This window comes from Nelumbo nucifera, chromosome 1 (genome assembly GCF_055504915.1).
Source record: "Nelumbo nucifera cultivar China Antique chromosome 1, China Antique-T2T, whole genome shotgun sequence".
In the NCBI taxonomy this organism is placed as follows: domain Eukaryota; kingdom Viridiplantae; phylum Streptophyta; class Magnoliopsida; order Proteales; family Nelumbonaceae; genus Nelumbo; species Nelumbo nucifera.
In genome coordinates this window covers 140,747,853-140,766,690 of record NC_142649.1, presented here as the reverse complement: position 1 = coordinate 140,766,690, position 18,838 = coordinate 140,747,853, and the positions used below count along the sequence as shown (strand labels likewise).

General features: G+C 45.9%; 1 protein-coding gene across 2 annotated transcripts in view; it reads left to right on the top strand.

Moving 5' to 3' along the window:
- Window positions 1-17,022: 17,022 nt before the first annotated feature.
- LOC104590175 (uncharacterized) overlaps window positions 17,023-18,838 on the top strand; it is a 68,709-nt gene continuing 66,893 nt past the window's right edge. The window contains exons 1-2 of one of the 2 annotated variants that reach the window (XM_088894479.1): window positions 17,767-17,906; window positions 18,143-18,295. In XM_088894479.1, coding sequence (XP_088750605.1) covers window positions 18,284-18,295 — 12 coding nt within the window. In that variant the 5' untranslated portion in view covers window positions 17,767-17,906; window positions 18,143-18,283. Of the gene's footprint in view, window positions 17,907-18,142; window positions 18,296-18,838 lie in introns of both variants that reach the window. The other variant, XM_088894478.1, reaches the window with a different exon arrangement.

The following is an 18,838-nucleotide window of genomic DNA, read 5'->3' as shown; positions in this document are numbered from 1 at the left end:
GACTTTTGAAAATCTGAATTTTATTTTCCCTGTAGATGGTTTATTACTTTGTTGGCCGCTACGACAAGGTGGAGGTCTTGATTTAGCAACTACGAAAAGCATAGGAGGAGGTTGACCGGACCAAGCGTTTGGCCACCGAGGCCCAAGTAGGGTGAGAAGCGGCCAAGACCAAGGCTCGAGAGGAGTACAAATGCCGCAAGAAAGCTGAGTCAAGGTCACAACCAAGAGGGAGATGGTGAAGGATTTGAAGTTTGCCCTCGAGTCATGGCACATAAACTCGAGGAGTCATCTACCAGTGTTGTGTCTAACTACAAGGCCTCGGAGGAGAATAAGAAAAAATTGGTCCGCTTCACCTCTCATGCATACCTGGAAGGGTATGAGAATTGTAAAGTCCATGTGTCGAAGTTTTTCTTGAACTTTGATGTCAACCAGTTGGACCCCTTCCCAAAGGGCCAGCAGTTGATCGAGGTTGTGGAGATGACTAAGGACCAAGGTGGCGATGTTGTTCAACATGTTGGCAGGCAAGAAGTGGCTGTCAAGGGGAACACTAGGGTTGATGGACAAGCTAAGGATGCCCAGTAAAACTTTGTCTTAATGATTTCTTAGGCTTGTGTGCCTTTTTCTTGAAAATCTTTTCTCTATTTTTTTGTAAGTAGAGGGGTGTCAATCTCCCTCCTTTGGAGCACTTTTTGTAAAAAAGAAACAAGTATCAATAATAGAACACTTCTTTTTTGAAAAAAAAATGCATTTGCTTTGCTTAAGTGTATGCTTATTCTTGTACTTAGTTAAGTGAATAATTAGCTTAGGCTCATATCCTTCAGCCAAGGTGTCTTAACCTCTGGCTGGAGTTTGACATCAAGGCCTTGATGGAGGGTGATTTGACCCCACCTATGAAACAGTGACACATGGACACTGAATCAGCACGAGTGACAGCTCAGCGTTGTAACCTGGTACGACCAAGTGACGGGCCTGCAAAGCAGCTCGCTACGTTGTAGCTCACGAAAGGATTCCTCCGCAACGCGAACCCCAGGCTCCTCGAGCTACCTTTGAAGAGATACTCCGAGGCAACTTTAGCTCGCAAGCTAAAGTTATTAGCTCATCTGAGTTCCCAAGCAGACAAGTCATTCCTAGGACCAATTCCACTAAGGGTAATCCTGGAGTGTTCCAAGCTCGTTACAAAATAGCTCACGAATGAGCCGCACGAGCGCTCTTCAGGAAGCTTCTGACTGAAAGACCGTACCGATCAGACTGCGCCATATCCCTTACTGACGGCGCAGTCTCAGTCCTTTCGGCAGTCTGCGTCCACGTTTCTCAGGAGGCAAAGGCATGCTAGCCACTTTGGAAACATGTCACTCACCCGGGCGAGACGTACGGCACAACAGCCACATGCGCAGCCCTGGCAGGTAACGGCTGTGGCAGGAGCCCAGTGGTGGTTATGCCCGACCTGATGTGAGTGTCCCTATAAAAGCCCTCAGGGCAGAAGAGAAACTTCTTCTTGAGACCTCTAATCTCTTAAGTATAGTGAGAACACGCTATCTGCACTCTTAGCCTTCGTCTTCTTCTTGCTTCTCCTTCATAGTACTAACTTAAGCGTCAGAGTATCCCCACCGGGTAAACTCCCTGGGGATTCTTCTTCTTCTTCTTCTTAGGTACCTTCCAGGAGCCACGTGAGTGCCATCTAGGAATGACTGGATCGTGCTACATCATTTGGCGCTGTCTGTGGGAAACGCTTCAAAAAGCCTTTCTCTAAACTTTCACATTTTCTTACCCTCCAAAAACTCAACACTCATGGCTTTCTCTAGCAACATTGGATGAAGCACGGAGATGAATAACTCCATGGAACAGCCCCAGCTCCCTACTATTTGTATTAGACAGTTCACCGTCCCCCTCTCAGCGGACGGGATCCCTATTTTGAACGTGCTTCTTGCAGGGGCACCTGTCATTGCTCCACTCCCTACCGCAGTCGGAACAACCTTCACTGAACCCTTGGTTGTGCCCCCAGCGACCAGCCCGAACCAGCTGGAAGATTTGGTGCAGTGCATGCGGGCCATGCAGGCTCAAATGCAGTAGTTTCAGCAGTTTCAAATCTATCAACAGCACGTGTTGCACCAAGACTCTCAGCACCAGTTTCCCCTGCTACCGCAACCGCAGCTTCAGCAATCGCAACTCCCTCCTCGGCACCCAGCCTCACAGCAGGCTAGGTCCCATTGTCAAGAGGAGCACCTTTCCCGCCAAGGAAAGGCTCCCCTGAACTCTCCAAGGAGTCGGGCCTCCTCTCGTAGCAGGCAGGAAAGGCCGGCCACTCCGGCCTCGCCACGGGAGGTCAGGTCGAAAGGACCCCAGCTCGCCAAGCTTGCATCGTCTCAGCCCTCCAAGCTCGATACCCCATTCTTACAGAACCGGTTCGAGATCCTGGCCGTAGGCTCCAAGCAGGAGCCCTCTGTCCATAGCCGTCACCAGTGGCTTGAGCTGCTTCCTGCACACACCATTCCTGACATTACAGAAGTGAGCAGCACGAATGCCGAGCCCGCCAAGAAGCAGAGACGTCGCCGCCGAGCTCGTTGGTCTGCCACCCACGACCTACCCGAGCTCGGAGGCAAAGAAGAGGTAAGATCGGGCGAAGTCAAGGCACCCCTCCTTTCCGTTCAATCCCCCTATCTCCCGAGCTCCTAGCAGTCCCAATGCCTAAAGATTTCAAGCTCCCCCCTCTTGACAAGTACAACGGGTCGTTCGACCCAAATGATCACGTAGATGCCTTCCAATTGCAGATGCACCTGGCGAGAGCCAGTGAGTTGTGCATGTGCGTGGCCTTCTCTACCACTTTTAGAGGGGCAACCCGCACGTGGTACCGAAACTTGGCACCTGGGTCGATAAGAAGTTGGGCGTAGTTCTTACAAGCCTTCGTGTCCCACTTCGTCACTAGTAAGCGGTGTCCGAGAACTGAAGAGAGTCTCCTCAACAAAGTACAAAGAGAAGGAGAGTCCATCCGGAGCTACATCAAGCGGTTCAACGATGCTTGTATGCAAATACCGCGCTTGGACCCCGTCGTGCGCCTAGCAGCAGCCAAGAAAGGCGTGATGCATAAGGAGTTCAAGTGGCACATGGTCATCAACCAACCAACGACCATAACCGAATTTCTTAAGCTCGCGGACAGGTTTATGGCCACCGAGGAAGATATCAACTAGAAGGGCGAGGGCGCGCCTGAAAAGAGGAAGAGGGAAGAAGAGCCTTCCAATCAAGGGGACAACCGAAAGAAAAATGATGCAGGTTGGGGGGCCAAGCTAGGACAGTCATTCCGAGCTCCCGCGGTGGACCGAACCGATTACACTCCACTGAACGCGAAGCAAGCCGAGATCCTGATGGCGAACAAGGATGCCCCTATGTGAAATGGGCACCTCGTTTGAAGGGGAATCCCAATGAAAGAAACAAGAATCTATACTACAGTTTTCATAGAGATCATGGTCATAGTACCGAAATTTGTAAAAACCTCCGCGACGAGATTGAGAAGCTCATCCGTCACGGGTATTTAAGAAATTTTGTACACAATAATAGTAATAGTAATAATAAAGTAGGTCAGCAAGGAGAGCACGGTAAGGATGCCCCCGAGTCCAGCAGTAGGCCGGCCGAACAGCCATAGAGGCAGCCTCCGGAAGAGAGGCCGGTTTGGGGGACCATCCACATGATAGTGGGAGGCTCGATTGTTGCGGGTTGTACTTCAGCAGCGGCTCAAACGTCAGTTCGTGAGGCCGCACGAGAAGAGCAGAACCCTCCAAAGCGGTCGAGGATAGAAGAGCCAATTTTCTTCACAAAAGATGACACACGAGGGGTTCACTACTCCCACGATGACGCACTTGTGATAAAGCTGAGGGTCAACGACTTCGAGGTCAGACGCGTACTTGTCGACTCAGGCAGTTCAGCCGACATCCTCTTTAAAGCTGCATTCGACCAACTTCAGCTACAGAGAGGCGACTTGAAGCCTACAAACACTCCTTTGGTGGGCTTCAGCGGAGAAGAAGTCTGGATCCTTGGGAAAATAACAGTACCTGTGGAAATCGGCGCATGGCCTTGCATAGTCAGATTCAAACATGACTTCCTAGTGGTCATGACCCCCTCCCCCTACAATGCCATAATAGGTCAGCCGATCACCCATGTCCTACGGATGGTGGTCTCCACTTACCATTTGGCTATGAAATACCCAACAGACTTCGTTGTGGGGGTAGTGCGGGGTGACTAGCTCGAGTCTCGCAAGTGCTACGTCGCCGCCCTGAAGGGAAAGACCAAGGTGGCTGACAACCTCGAACTGGAGCGGCCTACGGAGCAAGGCAAAGAACGAGCCGCTTCCACGGAAGAAACAGTCACAGTCCCGACTTCAGCGGCAGACCCAGCTCGGACGCTTCAGATCGGCGCTTCCGTCCAGGAGCCTCTACGATCCGAACTAGTAAGGTTCTTACATCAAAATCTAGAAATTTTTGCATGGTCCGCGGCAGAGATGCCCGGTATAGACCCCAAACTCATAACTCACAAGCGGAATATTGATCCTGTAGTTAGGCCCGTTAGACAGAAGAAACGCAACCTAGCCCCAGAGCGGTGGAAAGCGGTCGACGAGGAGGTCGAGAAGCTCCTCGCAGCTGACATCATAAGAGAAGTCCACTACCCTATCTGGGTGCCCAACCCCATCCTAGTAAAGAAGGCCAACGGCAAGTGGCGCATGTGCGTCGACTACACCGACCTAAACCGGGCTTGCCCAAAAGACTGCTTCCCACTCCCCAGAATTGACCGCTTGGTGGACGCGACCTCAGGGCACGAGTTGCTAAGTTTCTTGGATGCCTATTCGGGCTATAACCAAATCAAGATGGACCCGGCAGATGAAGAAAAGACTGCCTTCATCACGAAGTTCGATCTATACTGTTACAAGGTTATGCCCTTTGGGTTGAAAAACACAGGGGCAACCTTTCAAAGGCTTGTAAATAAGTTGTTTGCGCCACTAATTGGCAGAAAAGTAGAATGCTATGTAGACGACATGGTCGTCAAAACCCAATTCTCGCATGAATTAATACAAGACATGCATTCTATTTTTGAAATTTTGCGTAAGTTTAATATGAGGTTGAACCCAAATAAGTGTGCATTCGGTGTGACCTCGGGCAAGTTCTTGGGGTACATCGCTAACCGGCATGGCAGTGAGGCCAACCCAGACAAAATTAAGGCCATCTTAGATATGAGACCACCCCAGAAGTTGAAGGAGGTTTAGAGGTTGAATGGCCGCATAGCCGCCCTGAGCCGCTTCATGTCCAAATCGGCAGACTGCTGCCTATCGTTCTTTAAGGCAATCAAGAGTAAAGGTTTCGAATGGACCCAAGACTATCAGCTCGCATTTGACGAGCTCAAGAAATACCTTGCTAGTGTGCCAATCTTAACCTGGCCCAAGGAGGGTGATATTCTAGAACTATACCTCTCAGCAAGCGACGAAGTGGTCAGTTCGGTACTAATAAAAGAAGTAGATCGGGTTCAGCGACCCATCTATTATGTTAGTAAAGTATTGCAAGGAGCAGAGACGAGATACCCCGAGATAGAAAAGCTGGCTTACGCACTGGTAATTGCAGCCCAGAAGCTTCGCCCGTACTTCCAGGCTCATACTGTTATCGTTCTCACTGACAAGCCTTTAAGGCAAGTCTTACTTAAGCCCGAGGTCTCTGGTCGGTTGATAAAGTGGGCCGTTGAGCTCAGCGAGTATGACCTCCAGTACAAGCCGCGAACTGCCATTAAGGCCCAAGCCTTAGCAGATTTCATAGCCGAATGAACATTCAGCTCCGAAGTCCCCAAGCCGGTTGAGCACGAGGCTCCCAGCTCGGGTGAGCCCGAAGCTCCCAGGCCGGTCGAGTCCGAACCTCGTGAGGTAGCAGCCAGTGTGGCATCTCTCCTAGTTCGGCCAGACACGAGCTGGGATGAGGAGCCATGGATCCTTCACGTAGATGGCTCCTCGAACTAACAGGGCAATGGAACCGGAATAGTTCTGCACAGCCCAAGTGGCACGAAACTGGAGTACGTGTTATGCTTCGAGTTCACGACATCTAACAATGAAGCAGAGTACAAGGCATTGATAGTTAGACTAGCCTTAGCCAGAGAAGTAAAAGCCAAGAACATCGTTATCTGCACCGACTCCCAGCTCGTGGTCAACCAGGTCACTGGCGAGTACGAAGCTCGCGAGCCGACCATGGTCACCTACTTAGCCAAAGTCAGAGAGGCCCTGCTCAACTTCCAGTCACACTTCATCAGACAAATCCCTAGGTCGGAGAACGCTGAGGCCGACGCCCTGTCCAGGTTAGCCAGCACTAGTGATATCACCATGAGAACTGTGTACATAGAGGACCTACCTCGGCCTAGCATTCTTGGGGGGTAGAGGAGGTCGCTCTCATCGTTCAAGCGGAGCCGAGTTGGATTGACCCGCTCACGAGCTTCTTGCTACACGGCACCCTCCCTGCAGATCGCAATGCAGCCAAAAGGGTGCAGCGCCAGGCAACCAAATACGTCATGATAGACGAACGGCTATACCGGAGATCCTACACGCTCCCCTACTTGCGTTGCTTGCGACCTACCGAAGCCGAAATCGTACTCCGCGACACTCATGAGGGTCTGTGCAGCGGACACTTGGGAGCAGGGCCCTCGCCCAAATGGCACTTCGACAAGGGTATTATTGGCCAACAATGAAGGCAGATGCTATTGAGCTCGTCAAAAAATGTGACAAATGCCAATATTCACCACCAACCCGCTACCTACCTCAAGTATCTCACCAGCCTGTGGCCCTTTGCACAGTGGGGCATCGATCTACTCGGGCCATTCCCGCTAGCAACGGGTGGAAGGAAGTTTTTAGTAGTAGCAGTGGACTACTTTACCAAGTGGGTAGAAGCCGAACCCCTCGTAATGATCACAGCCCGAAATGTTCAAAACTTCTTTTGGAAGAACATCGTGTGCCGCTTTGGATTACCTCGGGTATTGATTTCTGACAACGGCAAGCAGTTCGAGGACATTAAATTTCAAGACTGGTGCCAAGACATGGAATCCGATAGAATTTTACTTCAGTCGTGCATCCTCAAGCAAACGGTCAGGCAAAAGTCACGAACAGAGCCATCCTTCGCGGGCTGAAAGCATGGCTGGACCAGGCTAAAGGGTTGTGGGCAGATGAGTTACCCAGCGTCTTATGGGCTTACCGGACCATGGAGAAGACCGCCATGGGAGAAACACCCTTCAATCTCACCTACGGCACCGAAGTAGTGATCCCTGCAGAGATCGAGGTGTCTACGCTGCGACTAGAAGCATACAGTGATCAGACAAATGAAGACGAGCTCCGTACCAACCTCGATCTACTCGATGAAGTAAAGAACCTCGCGTATATCAGGACTGTAGCCTACCAGCAGAGAGTAGCTCGGTACTATAACGCCAGGGTCAAGAAGCGGAACCTCCGCGTCGGTGACCTGGATCTTCGAAAGGTTATGGTACTTGAGCCCGGCACTGGCAAGCTTGGGTCTAACTGGGAAGGACGTGAAACGAGTACTCGGGGAAGGAACATATGAGCTTGAGACCCTCGAAGGGAAACAAGTACCTCGGGCATGGAATATTGTCAACTTAAGACAATACTATCTATGACAATCGAGCAGGCCACGAGCCACTCCCAAAGCCTAAGGGCCGAAATGCCGAGCTAACACGATCTCGACGCAATCAGACCCAGTTATCTTCATGACATGGGCGAATTTCAAGTGAGGAGTGTAAGCAGCTCGGGCTTAAACCCCGCCAAGCATAGCTTGTTCTAGTATGATGATCGAACTAGAGAATAACCAACTAGCATATAGTTCGGGCACACGTGGTAATCACTTTGTTGTGCACCATAAAGATGCCTTTAACGGTTTAAGGAACAGTTCGAGGTAACAATTATCGAGGAGTTTTACTTCGGGTACGTAGCTCTAATAGCTCGGGTGTTGAGATCGCCTTAGCAAAGATAAAGAGCACATCATACTTGGAAGAAAAAAGGGAGAACTTTCATTGTCACTAAAAAAAGAGAGAAGAAAAATAACAATGCGGTAATTGAGCTAAACAGCTTGGGAAAGTCTGACTATCACAGGGCACAACCGCCCAACCAAAGACTTGTGAAAGACCGGGTTTACGGCAACCGGAAGCCACCAGAAGTCCAGAGAAACACCGCCTCAGGGATCCGCCTCCTCATCCTCTGGGGAGTCAGGCTCCTCTTCCTCCGCTTGGTCCGCCGTCTCATGAGGCAGACCCTTCATAGTAATTCCGTCGAGGTTGAGTCCGGAGAACTTCTTCCGAACCAGCCACCGGCAAAGCTTAAACCCAGAGTGGTACGAATCCGAACCATACTCTGCCTGGAGGTCATGGAATTCCTGGGAGTCTTTAAAATCCCAGACCGCATTCTCTCGTTCAGCCTCCACCATCTGATCAAAGTTTCGAGTCCGATTTAGAAGAGGGGACTCCAAGTCCCACACCTGATGCCTGAAGAACTCCCTCTCTGCCGCCATCCTCGACGATTCCTCCTTGTAACGCACACTCTCTTCAGAAAGTCGGGCGATTTGAGCCTCCTGGTCGTGGATGAGCAACTCCTGAGACTCGCTCCCCTTGCGGGTGTGATGGAGCTCGCCTCGGATCCTGTCGAGCTCGCCCTGGAGCTTCTTGTTAGCAGACCGTTGGTCGAGGGTATCGACGCGATGGACGTGCGTCTAGAGAGCCATGGCATGGATGGCGGAATTCACCTGCCAACGGAAGAGAAGATCAGAGGACAGCGGAGAGGAGAAAAACAAGAGAGGAAAAGGGTCACTTACCACCATGCAGTGGGCATAGGCGAACGCGGCAAGGTCCCCGGGCTCCATATTCCTTCACTGAGCAACCTCATCGTTAGCAATCGCCTTCCGGCTCCTTCGGCGAGCCACAAGGTAATCGTTCACCCCTTCCCATTTCCTCACTGGGAACTGGGGGTAAGGGTGTGGCTGGAGGGGGTTACAGTGAGCCTCTCCTATTGAGGGAGCTCATCCCCCCCAAAGCCGACCCCACTAGTTCCCTCGGGAGGGGTGCCAGAATCTCAGGCGGAGGGGAGGATAAAACCGGCTCGACAGACCCGAACTCAGTACCTCTTGAGGGGGGAGTCCGGTCGGGGTGCGACCTTTTCGCATAGCGCCTTTGGCTGCTCGAGAGATGGCGGCGTGAATCGGCACTAGACATGATGGCTGCCAAGAAGAGCATCAGTGTTAGTCCAACAAGAATATAATATATGCATGCGAATGTGAGTACAACATCCTTACAGAGACCACGCGACCTAAAGAGACAACCTACCCGGGCTCAAGCCGGCCTACACGAGCCTCTCCTCGGCCAAGTAGTCCAAGAAAAGGAAGCCTACCGATGCCCAGGACAACATCATTTTTCGAGTTTCGGGGTCTTGGATGGCGCCCCTCCAAGCAATTGGGAAGGGCCACCCCTCAGGGTTGCGAACCACAAAGTAATCCCGCTTCCAGGCGGGAATCTTATTCGATAGCTCGTGCAAGAGCTTATAGCCGCGACGGGGAGAGAGGTAGTAAAAGCGCCTCTCCAGAGGAACCCCAGGAGCAGCTTTTTTATACAAAGGATAGAGGCAAAAAATATCAAGGGCCAAAGGAAGACAATACTCGTAACACAAAGATATAGTCCCAACCATGTTTCGAATGGCGTTGGGATGAAGCTGGTCAATGGTGACATTAAAGTGATTTAGCACCTCCACTATCAAGGGGTGCAGGGGGAGACGCAAGCCAGCCATGAGCTGTTCCTTGAAGATTACTATGTCATTGGGACCATGCTCCCAGGGGAAGTTGCCGGTAGGGAGGTTGTAGACCAGGTCCCCAGGGAGGCGAAAGTAGCGGATTAGAGATCTAAGTCTCTCCACTGTCATGGAGGAAGGGCCGAAAGTGTCAGGCTCCCTCCCCCCTAGAAGTAGATGCTACATCGCCGGAGACCTCCCGAGCCTCCTGGATCTGCTCCCAGGCTCCCCCCGAGCTCAAGGGAGCATCGTCGTCCTGGCTATCGCCCCGGTGGTAGGTGTGGTATGGGTACCCAGACATGGCTGACAGCGATTGGGACTCACTAGAGGAGACGGAACGAAGCAAATTGAGGAATTCGAGTAGAAAAGATGAAGTGTGCAACACCAGAATCCGAAGACAGCAAGATGGCGTGGGAGAAAATGAGGCCCGGGAGGCCCCCCTATTTATAGTCTGCACCCTTTTAAATTGACAGCCCAAATCAACGCAGATCCAATGGCCCGTTGGTGCCCTGACCGCACGCCTTCTGAAAACCGAAGGTGATTGGAGGCACGTCTTCCATAATTAAGGTAATCATGGCCGCATGACGTTCGGAGGTAAAAGCCACTTCAACACGTTTTCGAAATTCGAAAAGTTAGGAAAGTCGAAAAATCTCTTGATTCCCGCAAATGCATTAATGTGGGCAGTCAATCAAGTTTGAATTTCGGTCAAATCAGTCCATCGCGCTTCACAAACTCCCTGCGCTAAGGCAGTGCTTTTAGCCCAAGGAGTGGGGGGCAATGGATGGAGGGTGATTTGACCCCACCTATGAAACAGTGACACATGGACACTAAATCAGCACGAGCGATAGCTCAGCGTTGTAACCTGGTACGACCAAGTGACGGGCCTGCAAAGCAGCTCGCTACATTGTAGCTCACGAAAGGATTCCGCTGCGATGCGAACCCCAGGCTCCCCGAGCTACCATTGAAGAGATACTCCGAGGCAACTTTAGCTCGCAAGCTAAAGTTATTAGCTCATCTGAGCTCCCAAGCAGACAAGTCATTTCGAGGACCAATTCCACTAAAGGTAATCCTGGAGTGTTCCAAGCTCGTTACAAAATAGCTCGCGAATGAGCCGCACGAGCGCTCTTCAGGAAGCTTCTGATTGACAGACCGTACCGATCAGACTGCGCCATATCCCTTACTGACGGCACAGTCCCAGTAAGGTGACTAGAGGGAATGTAATCCCTGCGGTCATCTAGAGCACCACGGACGTGGCAGTAGGGTGACTCACACCTCGGCTAGGGGGAAGCCAAGAGGTATTGGAATAGTGTTTTCTTGCCCAACGACTATTGTTGTTGCCTGTCGAGGCAGCTGCCTATTGTTCCTAGCCCTTGATGGGGCAGCTGCCTTGCGGGAGGCCTCTTGCCAGTGCCACAACTCATCCAATTGTTGGGCGAAATTGTCCATTGCTCATGTGCGACCAAGTTTTGAGCATTTGGGACATTGTCTTGGTTATCATCCAACGTTGGAAAATAAAGTTTGTTAAGGGGAAGATGTTAAGTATTTCCCACAGATGGTGCCAATTGTTTTTGCCAAATTTTGAGTCGAGGGCAGTGAGGAAATCTCCAAGGTATGAGGGCTACGGGTCCCACCTGTTGAGAGTAAAAAGATGTTAGAGGCCCTAGGAATGTTCTCATGGGCGAGGACTTTGATGATCAATTTAGCCGAGGGCTTAGAGTAAGCTAAGGTCACCACAAGAGAGTAAGTATTAACTTAAGTATGCCTGTTATACTTTTAGATGTAGTGTCCCTTTTATAGTGGGAGTCGCCCAAGAGAGGAGTAATGAACGGCAAGTAACCATCTCGTAGATTGCAATCACATAGGGGGAGTTAGAGAGAGTCAAACGACACGACCCCTTTATCAGTGACGTAGGAGTAAATGTGCCAGGATCATGTGTTTGCATTAAATGCTCCACAACCGTTCAGGGCAGGAGTTATCTCAATGCCCTTTTGGGAATTGTCAACTGGCGAAAGTACCGCTGGCTGATGCCAAGTGGTCTAATAATTCAACTACATATACCTACACCAAACTAAAATATTGTACTAATTTATTTATTTATTTTATCTTGGTGGTGTAGTAAGTAAAGCACCTTCCAAGTAGGGTTGTCAACAAAGTCAAATATAGTACCATCTTGCCTGATTTTTTCTTTTTTTGTCCCTGAAATCCGATATGATATGAATACATGCATGTAATTATGTATACATGGTCAACATTTATAATTATATAAAATATATGATTAATAAATTTAATTTTTTATATTTATACACATCTATTTTATATATAAATTAAAAAATACTTATTATTTAGTTTTTTTATTTCCTTCAATTTAAAGTTTAAAACAATGAAATGTATTAAGGTTAAATCCAATTTCGTTACAAAAAATGATCAAATTGATTTGAGTTTTTTAAATAATTGGATTGGATTCAGATCTGGTTGGATCTCTTTAGACTCCAACCCAGAGTTTATGCCATAGGAGAAATCTGAGCTTGCAATTTCATAGGACCCAATGTTATAAAATGACACATGCCAATATAAGAAGTGATTATAGTGGTTCCACACAGATGCTCACAACATATTCTAACTAGGGGTGCAACTCAGATTAGTCTTAAGACACTTAGTTAACATTTTACACAATTTAGTCTTTTGCTTTGAGTTAGATTCATTCGAATTCTAATAAAGTCCCAACTAGACCTGTCCATGGGCCAGGTAGCCTGATGGGTTGCCCCGGCCTAACCCGATCTAAGTTAGGCTTGGACAAGATTTCATGCTTGCGGGTTCAAGCTCGGGTCGGGCTCAGGCTTAGGCCTGAATATATTCTGTGAATGTAGAGGCAAAGCCCGACCTGTGAATAGGTCTAGTCCCAACCCTAATCCACCCAAGGTGCAATTCTAATTTTGACTATGTGTGGGGAACATCTCTCCATAATACAGGTTCTCCCAATGCATCGTAGGGATTGTTGTGGGGCATGTGTGGAGTGCGCTCTGTTGGGAGCAAATTCGAACTCAAAGTCTCAAATAAAAGGGGTTGTGTGGTCAGTAAAGATTTTTGAGTCTGTGTTCTGCCCAGTGCACCCACTAATGAGAGGTGAACATGTCATCTGATTAGTGGTTCGGCTGGTTGAATTGGCCACAAAACACAATTTGGCCTTTCCTCTCATGTTAGCACTTGACTCAAACCCCCTCTGTCTTCCGAACCTAGCCCTATTACTAGATCATCAACAACCAACACCAACCAATGCTGACGGCAAAGGATCAACCGGTGATCAATGGTAAGTTGTTGCGCTTCCTCCTCTTCCTTCCCTACAAATTCAGTGGTGAAGAGTGACTTATGATGCAACATATGAACTCTCGGTTGCAAACGAGTAGCTCCGATGGCATCCCCACAATTGGTTCCTCCACCATGAAGTCCACGTGATTTAAACCACTCTCTCCCATTGCAATGGTGATTCCCTGTGTCTGGCAAAGGGCCAATGGCTATGGGTGCAAGAGTAAGCCGTTGTCAAACCCACACTATGCCTAGGAGTAGAGATAGGAAAGTTGCCAACGGCTTCAGCGTTGGCGACCACCGGAGCCACAACAACAGAGACAACTAATAACTCTGTATTTTGATGCCTTGAGGGCATCATTTCAAGGGTATTTTCGGCCTTAGAATACTCAAAGTATGCCATTTTCCCTAGTTAAATTCAATGTTGTGACCTCTGAGAGTTTCTATGCAAATTCTGGGGAAAACTAGGAAGTTTTCATGGCTGAAATGTAGATTTTGGGAAGCTGGTGTGAAGCCCAGCTGAGAGAGGGGTGTTTTTCTAAAAAAATGAAAACAGGAGGGCGCCTCCTACATGCTAAACCCAGTTTGGCGCCCCTCCTACTGTATTAGCATGCTCCCCACGCCTTAGCAAACCCTATGGCGCCTTTTAACCCATTCTTTTCACTCTTAACAAACCCTAGCCGCCCCTAACTGCTAAATCCTCACCTTCCATCCCTTCTAATCTCCACCATTCATTCTAGGGCACTCTCCTTTTAGCATTCTAACCCTAGGAGCCACCTAACTTCTAATCTTCACCATTCAGCCTTTAGTCGTTAAATCTCAGCCTTACATAATATTGGGTGCCTTCTCATTTTCTTCTCAGCCCTAGGATCACCCTAGAACCATCCTAACCCTTCATTCTAAACCCTAGGGCACCCATATTTTTGCTAAAACCCAGTTGCCGCCCCCCTCTTTCTCTCTAATTCTAGTTATATCCACCATTCTCTATAAAAAGGACCCTAGGGGCCCTGGAGAAGGGGTTGATCAATTCATCCAGTTACAAGGCTAAGGTTTCTTGAGGAGTTCAAGGGTTGTAGAAGGGGTTCCTGCAAGCTATTTAACAATTCTACAACTATTGCCACTGGATCTGATCAACCATTCTTTTCTTTTCCGTTATTTTTATTTCTGCAATCTTTTAGATTTAATTCTTGTTCGTTTCTCTGTTTTGCAGATCTGAATTCGTTCAGTTCAAGGCTAAGGTGTCTCGAGGGGTTCGAGGGTTGTAGAAAGGACGGACGCCTGTTTCTTGTTAGGAGGGGTTTTTGCAAGCTGTCTAGCCGATCTGTAGCTACCGCCACCGGATCCAGATTCTTGATCGTTTTTTTTTTTTATTTATTTTTTTTATTTCCTTTGTTGATTCTCATACTTTATTAAATTTTGATTTTTTTATTTATTGTCTTGTTTAAATTCAAAACATTTAATTTCAACAATAATAGATTTTATTTTCGTATTTTCTGCCATTCCCGATTGCATTCTCTTGTCTGGATCTAAGTATATATTAATTTTTCACTTGCTTCCCTATGGATATGACCCGTACTCACCCAATTACTACGTTAGTAGTTATTTGAGAATCGGAAAAAATTTATAAATATTAAATTGGTGTTCCGAAGTGGTTAACGACACGCTTCCGCCATCATCAACAACAAGACGACGAAAACGTCTTCTTGGGTTCACAGGTGGATTTCTTTGTTGCCACAACAACAAGATTCTTGTGTTTAGGGGGGGATTTTCTGGTGGGAAACGTCTCATTCTTCTTATTCGTCTCTGGTCATGTAGTCGGATTTGTGATTGCTTCGCTGGATATGTGAAGAATGCAACAATGGGAGTTGTCTTTGTTGTTCGACACCTTGAACGTGTTACAAGTGGTGAGATTGTTAAGGACCAGGGGTCACTACATGATTGACTTGGCCACTGGGGTCGATGCAGGCTTGTTGTTTGATTCTTTAGTCGACAAGTATGAAGAGGACAGAAAGAGGAGAAGAGCAGCAACAACTCATTAGATCTTACTTTAATTTATTTAACCGATTCTTTTGTAGTAGAAAACTGTAAAGTGAAGAAGGAGGGGGTTCATATGCAACCTATGTTGTATCAGGTCTGGGCATGCAGAGCATATGAAAAGGAGGGAGAGGAAGAAGACGTTTAGATGATTTGTCCTTCACAGCCGATGGCTTCGTCATTCACGATGGTGCTGGTTGGAGTGAAGGCGTCGATGAGCTTGGAGGTCCTAGGGTTTCGAAATGAAAAGAGGGAGGGGGAGTTCGAACTCGTGAAGACAGGTGAATGAGTTTTGCCTCTTTGCATTCGGTTGAACCGAAGGGAATTGATTAACAGACTTCCAAACTCGACCGTTACACATTTAATGCCGAACATGATTGGTAGGTGCAGTGACAAGTGCATAGAATGCGGACTCAAAATTTCTCTTAAATGCGATTGGATGAAAATGTTTCTTTAAATGGATTTAAATTAAATATAATAAAATAAAAATTATAACATTTATTAGGAAACAAGGGTTCCACTATGATATAGAAAAAATATGATATGGGAAAAACAATTGACCAATAAATTGGAATCATAAACATGGTTACAAATAAGGTATTATTTTATCAAAATTCATGAGTGGTTTTTGATTGCTCAAAACTCTTTCCATATCATATCTTTTCTGTTTCATAGATTTCCTTAGGAAACAAACAAAATAATATGTATAAGTAAATATTAATTATATATGAAATATGATATTTGAAATCAATCAATTGAGAAGTGGATCGTTGGTGTATTAATGGGTTTGTTTCAGTATTGATGCCGAATCAAATCCCGTAACCACCGCTTTGGGGAGAAAATGGGTAAGGGGTGATTATTAGTGGTGCATGGTACCGAATTTAAAATAATGGTATTGAAAATTAAATCTGCACGGAATTATTATCTGCTTTATACTAAATAGTATCAATAATAAATAATTATAAATTTAAATATTTAAATTATATTACAACCATAGATATTATCTCTGTTTTAGCTTTTAAAAATAAAAGGGAAATTGTCTAGAACTTACCATGAGTTTTCAACATTTCTCTTAAATTCACCACAACTTTTCAAAATGTTTAAAACTCACCATGTCACTAACTTGAAGTTAAACAGGCTAACGGGTGTTAATATATTACTATTTTAACCTTCATAGAAAAATATAAAATATATACAAAATAAATTAACGGGTGTTAATATATTACCATTTTAATATTTAGACATGAAATAAGGAAAAAGTTCAAAATAATACTTTCAAATATAAAATACATAAAAACATAGAAATTACAAAAAATATAAAAATATAGAAATGGAAAACATAATAAAAAATTATTTTCAAATTATAAAAACTATAGAAATTGAAAAAAAAATCAGAAAATAAAAATTGTAGAAAAAACATAAAAAATTATAGAAAAACACATAAATTGCAAATAAATAACAAAAAATACAGGAAAGTTTATAAATTGTAGAAAATAGAAAAATGTAAAAAAACGGAAATTATAAAAAGCATTAGAAATTATAAAAAAACATTAAAATGCAAAAAAAAAAGAAGATTGAAAACTAAAAAAGACATTTTTTCCTCTAACTCTCACCATTCAAGGGTAATTTGGTCATGAAAATTGTTATTTATGCTGACATGAACACTTTTATTAAAAAGCATTAACAGTTCACTAACGAAAAACGGAAAGTGAGTTTTGGAAAATAAGATTATTGATATAGTGAGTTTTAGATATTTCGAAAAATTGAATTTAAAAGAAATATTGAAAAGTGACGGTGAGTTTTAGACAATTTCTCAAAATAAAAAAATATAAAAAATGTAAATTAATTCCCACTAATTTCTATATACTCATATGCGAGTTTTCCTAAATACTCTCCGCCTCTCTGGAATTCTCCTCTCCGCGTCGATCTCCTTCAAAGGGAAGGAAGCATTTCCGTAGCAAACAACCCGACAAAAAAAGAAATAAATAATAAGCAACTCGCTTTCTTGAGCTGCTTTTCTCTTCGAAACATCGTTGAAGAAGGGAATTTCTAACATATCAACTTTCTGGTCAATTCCGCCTTTACGGATTCAATTTACCAGCATTGTTTTGCAGCTTCCTTGTCAGTGTGGATCCAGTCAGAGAAGCACAGCTGATATGTCGGAACGAGTGACGGCATAATCCCTGCTTGCCTTCATATTTCTGATTTTTCCCCATTATTTTGATCGGAAGAAGGCCAAGGTTGATTTCAGGCGTCGGATTATAGTCCATCTCAGCTCAGTTTGATTGTTTTTGACGGAGAAAACTGCCGTCTTTCATTTGAATCAGCCTCATTCTTTCCAAGTGTACCCTTAATTTTATTCATAGGGCGGCAGAGAAGTTAGAACCGCATCCAACATCTTGAGATTTTGCTGGAATAGCAACTTCGTTGAATCTGTTGTAAATGATCGAAGTTTGATTCGCTTCCAGAGACTTTAGGTAACGAAAGCGTTGAGGGGGCATATGGGTATATTCTTTTTCCCTTGTCAGTGACTGAGAATCAATATTCTTTAGCCATCGATGAAATGAAAAAGGCAATAGGCGTTTGTAACGCTGATTTTTTTGATGAATGAGAACGGATGGATGCGAGAAGTGCAAGTTCTGTTATTACTTTTGTCATTCTGTTTTTTGCATTGGCCACGGGAAGTTCAGAAGGAACCAGGAGGGCAGGGAAATTCTACTGGGCCAATGGGATTGCTGTGGCGTCTTCTCCAGAGATAGAAATAGACGAAGATATGGTAGGAGTCTTTTTGTCGTTCATTTGTTGCTGTTACTTTGTGCATCTTTTTTTCCCCTTTCTCGATGAAACGATAGTTGCTATTATCTATTTTGACTCCCGATTTCCCGTTAGTATGAACTTTTAAGCGGGCCTTTATTGTTTGGTGGCAGCTTAAATATATCAACTTATTTTTTCTATTTCAAGGTTTGAATGTTAATCAGAGATTTAAACTAGAATATCTGGTTGTATTGCCAGTGATTTTGCAGTTGAAGCTCTGCAACCATTTCCTATCATTAGACAAAGAATATAAGTTCCATATGATCCTGCTTTTGAGGAAAGGGTATCCACTGTTATATCTTTCCGGGGATGAAGTCTACATAAAGAAGCGTACTTCGGATGAGACCTTTGGTAACCAAATGAGTCCTCATGGAATCTCAATACTCTCATTACTCATTAGGGATTGATTGAAATGCTTTACCAACATGCCAGTAGAGGCCATCTTCAAATCCTTAAGCCTCTACTTTATTGGGAAAGTTTTTGCTTTCAATTATAAAAGGATGAAACAAGAGCCGATTAGCCTTCCAGTCATGCATGTCCCACCTGAATAATGGTGTTCACACCCTATTTCATTGCATCTTTTTTTGGTCAACCATTTCATTGCATCTACCCCTGTTAGGCTGTTACATACCTGACCAATAAGCCAAATGCCTTAGCCCTAGGGCTGTTAGAGTGCATCAATCCAAGCAATTTAATCTTCAGGGTCATAACATATCTACACATTCTATAGCCGACATCTCAGATGCTCTCTCTGGGCAGCTCTCTCTGACAGTATGTAGTCCTATCCATGATGGCTCTTACTTTAGTGGCAGATGGTCCTTTCATTTAGTGGCTCTCATTCTACTATAGGTATCCCTTTTTGTGATTCAAATACAAGAGTGGGGGCAGGCTCTG